The sequence below is a fragment of the Medicago sativa genome, chromosome 6, assembly GCF_051527215.1.
Source record: "Medicago sativa cultivar Bolivia chromosome 6, Bolivia_mono, whole genome shotgun sequence".
Taxonomy (NCBI): Eukaryota; Viridiplantae; Streptophyta; class Magnoliopsida; order Fabales; family Fabaceae; genus Medicago; species Medicago sativa.
Genome location: NC_140754.1, coordinates 94,262,865 through 94,267,378, shown reverse-complemented (window position 1 = coordinate 94,267,378; position 4,514 = coordinate 94,262,865). Strand labels below are relative to the sequence as shown.

At 32.8% G+C, this 4,514-nt stretch overlaps 1 protein-coding gene across 1 annotated transcript; it reads right to left on the bottom strand.

The window, feature by feature from the left end:
- Nucleotides 1-1,029: 1,029 nt before the first annotated feature.
- On the bottom strand, nt 1,030-2,641 carry HSFC1 (heat shock transcription factor C1). The gene is made up of 2 exons (XM_085720041.1): nt 2,277-2,641; nt 1,030-1,955 (listed from the first exon to the last, which is right to left on the bottom strand). The coding sequence occupies exons 1-2, from the start codon at nt 2,484-2,486 to the stop codon at nt 1,113-1,115; spliced, it is 1,053 nt and encodes a 350-aa protein (XP_085576167.1). The 5' UTR covers nt 2,487-2,641; the 3' UTR covers nt 1,030-1,112.
- Nucleotides 2,642-4,514: the final 1,873 nt, after the last annotated feature.

Below are 4,514 nucleotides of genomic sequence, written 5' to 3'. Positions count from 1 at the left end.
CATCAGATATGTTGAGATCTACAGATTCTCTGGTTGCTGTTTCGCTACCACCGCGTCGATGCTCTTGGAGGCTCTTTTTGTTCGTTGCTTTGTTTTGTGCCGTGTTTGTTTTTATCATTGGTGTTATGTTTGTTACTAGATTGGGAGGGTTCAGATATGACATTTTTGAAGTGGATTGTTTCGTAAACCCGAAAGGGTCTGTTGTGATTCTAAAACCCCGAAGGGTCTGGTTCGTTTAACCCGAAAGGGTCTGATTTTTGACGTATTGGACTCATCCCTCGATCTAAGTTCTTACGCGTTGTTTTGCTTGAAAGGGCATTTTATGCTTGATGTTGATCAGTGAGCTATTGGCACTTGGATTTGTTACCGTGTTGGCGGTCGATCCATTCGCCATTCTTAAACTCTAGTTGTTCTCGACAGATTTTCACTTTTCATACTTTTTTGTAACTTGATTTCGCGCTCGTATGCGGGTTCGCTGGGTTGCGCATGTGATTAATGTTTTTTTGTTAGAATAGATTAGAGTCGATCCATTTGGACTGTTTTCTCAGGATGTATTCCCAGTTGGGTTATTCTTGGGTCAGGTTAAATGTCCCCCCAGTCTTTGTAACACTTTTTTTCTATTTTATATATTTTCTATTTTGCCTATAAAAAAAAGATCGGAGTTTAAATTTCATTATTAATATAGAGACTTCGTTGATATCGATAGTGTGTAATTCATATATAAATTTCATTATTAATATAGAGACTTCGTTGATATCGATAGTGTGTAATTCATATAAACATTTTTTTTTAATCGTAGGGTTTTTTTTTTTTACCTTGATGAACCCAAAACCCAACATAATTAAACTTTATTTGATGAAACAATAGACATAAAATCAAGATTTACACAACAAAATATCTAATGGTATGTCCTCTACAAAAATATCTAATGGTTTTATTTTCTATCTCCTTTTGACTTTTTGTTTTATCTCTTTACACACAAATTAAAAAAATACATAGAGATATTACAAAGAGTATAACAAAGAAATCTAAAAAGAGAAAAATAGATCTTTTAATAGAAAAAAGATAGAATCCAAGATAAAATTTTATGATTATGAAAGAAAATCCAAAAGCTAAAAGCCACCTTCTAACAACGAAAAAGGATAAGGTGGCAACTTACTATTTTCCGCCGCCATTTCATTGAAATTTCCGACACCCCCCTTTTTACTACTATCACTTCTATTCTCACCCCACATCATCGGCGCCGGCGCCGGAGACAACACCGGCATCCGTGGAACTTCACAATCAAGCCTATAACCAATCTGTCCAAACTCCATCTGCCCCCACCAACCACCCACCGGAGCCACCTCCTGCGGTGGTGCACGGTGCAAATAATCAATTTCAAAACCAAGCTCCGGCGACGACGACATCATGTTATTACCAACCGTTACCTCATCTTCCTCAAACTCCATCTTCACCGAATTTGCCACCGCCATGCCCGATGACTCCGAGGAAGTTGACGTCGTTGCCGCCGTCACGGCCGCCTTAGCCACCGGAGATATCAACCGTCGTTTCTTGTTATCAACAAATTTTTTACTCTCTCTTTCATTTAGTATTCTAGACAAAATTTGAGGATCTTCAACGACATTACATAAAAAAGCCATCATTTGTTGTGGTCTTTTCTCAGTTGTTTCTAATCTTTTGTTCATTCCTTGAAGCTCTTCTTCTAAATTTCTTTGTTCTTCTTTCAACTTTGCTATTTCCATCACCATAGCTTCATCTTCTTCTAAATCTTCAAACTTCACCTCATTAAAATAGTTATTATTGTTATAATAATTATTATTATTATTATTCCTTCCATTTCCAATACCACCAACATGTTTCTTCCTAACTATGCTCTTCAACAAATGTTTTTGTCCTCTTAGAAACCATTCATTCGCAAATTCCCATCTATCCGGATCCACTTTTCTGAAACCCTAAACAAAAACAAAACACAAAAACAAAACACAAAAATTTCAATAATCAAAATTTGAATTTGATGAAAAACTAAAAACTCAAATTAATCCTTGCAATTTTCTCGCTACCCAATTCAGACAAAAACATTACTAAATTAGTCATGAAAATATCAAAGACTAAATTATATTTTTTGTACAAATCAAATCGGAGAAATTGTGACGAACTAAATTAGGTCTTCATTTGATCGAATTATCGAGAAATAAAAATACGAACTAATAAAAAAGTGAGTTTTTGAAGTGGGTTTGTACTAAAAAAATTGATAATTGGATTAGGTTACTTACATAAGTGTTGAGTTGACGAACAAAGCTTGAGAAATTGTTGTGTTTGAAGAAAAGAGGAAGAAGAGAGTGAGAAAATTCTAAAGGATCAAGAACGATGAAACTGTTGTTAGATGGGCCCCACTTGATAAGGTTATCTGTGTTTGGTTCATTAACCATGTGGTATGTCTTCATAATGAACGGTGCAATCACGTTGTTTTGCTCCATTCCCATTTAAGAACACAAGAACAACCACTCATACACACACAAAGAGAATTTTATTTTTTACAAGTATATAAAGATAGAGTTAGGGTTATATTTAATTGAGTGAGTGTAGAGAGAGAGAGAGATAGGGTTAGAGAGAGACAGGTGGGAGAGGGTTTTTCTTTTTTTGGAAGGAGGGGAGCACTCAATATATAAAGAAGACACATGTACAGTGACATAAGGGGGTACGTGTCGATTTTTGGGGGGTGTACAGTGGAAATTTATACTGTTTGAGGATTAAAGGGTGGGGTCTACGTGGCAACGCTTTGTACACGTCACAATAAACGTGTCGTAGATATTTTGGAAGATTGCTAACGCGCTTGATTGGCGCGTGGGTAGGTTGGTAAGATGGTGAGGTGGGTATGCTCCTAGTCCTAGGGCCTCTTGGGTTAAGGACAAAAGGGAGTAAACGACAGAGTGGTTTAGGTCATGAGTTGCCAATGAGCTAGCTTGAAAAATATGAAAAGTAAATTCTATTTTTTTTTAAGGTGGCATCTATATGTAAAAACTCATCTATCCAAATATATGAATATATTTAAGGGTTTTTAATTTTAGCCTCTATAAAAAAATTTATTTATTTTTAGTCCTTATTTGCTTTTTATATGGACTATTTTGGATAACTAAATGTATCTATTTTTGTAAAAAGTTTTTTAAAATAAGGAATATTCTTACAAACGACAATAGTATGTAGGAGTAAAATTACTATTAAAATTTTATAAGGACTAAACTTGAAAATTCATGATTTTGTAGAGACTAAAAATATATTTAACCCTCTATATTTATATGGGAAATGCTAAAGAATGCCCTTAGGCATTCGTTAAGAAGATAAAAATAGAAATATTGCATTAAAAAATGATGAAAAATGATAAATTTGACTTTTTAAAAGCTAAAATATTGTTGAATTCCATGCAAACCTACTACTTTTGGCTTGCTTAACAAGTGTTTTAAGAGCACTTGTTAGCATAACCCTATTTATATTTAAAGTTGCTTCCTCATAATGAAAATTTTCATATCCATTGAAAATAGATTGAGCTATGATGAGTTTTATTTTTTTTTGACAAAAGAGCTATGATGAGTTAATCTATCTATATATGGTTAAAAAACTTGAGTCAAATAGTTGTGGAGACCAATCAATTTAGAGAGAGAAATTACTTCCATTAAATCTAACCGTTTCTCCAAGAGATACATCATACAAAATGTTGCGAAGATATATTTTTCGTAGACTACACACATATACTTAATAGTTTCTTAAAAGAAAACTCTAAATACTTGTTAGTATAAATATATTTTCTACATATATTTAATCATAGTTTATTAGTATAAATAGATTCTCAACATATATTTAATCATCAGAAAATGTTAACGACTGTTCCGGACGCCTTTTAAGGACCTCAAAAGATAAGTTTTTATGAAAAATTGTATATTCAATGTATTTGAAATTAAAGTTTTTGACTTTATTAAAAATATTTTCTTAAAAAAAGCATGCATTTGAAATATTGGTAGTTGTCTGATCAAGATTAAATGGTTAAAAAAAATACATTTTTTAAGTTATAATTCAAATTACAAAATTTGAGTTTGATCGCCTGATCTTAATCAAACAACTAACGATAAATGTGTGTGTTCCCTCGATTGTAGGAAACACGATCCCACAAATATGAGATGGTCATGGGCTCATGTCTACCCAAACCAAAACGGCACACTCACATATACTTTATCTTGGCCTATCAAACAATCTTTTTCTAAAAATTATGGAAAATGTTAACAAATACTCTTCGGCATTATTTAAGTAATCAATAACTTAAGTTTCTTTGACTTGTATTTTTAAAATAAAGTTTCTTTTTGTGAGTTTCTTAAAGAATACACTTAGAAAATAGTAATTTTGAAGCTGACGGCTGACCTACAAAAACTTAAGTCCCTTTCATGAAGTTATTATTGAGAGTTTATCAAATCAACAATTTATGAACAAGTCATAAGTTGTCTAAGTCAATATAAAAGTCA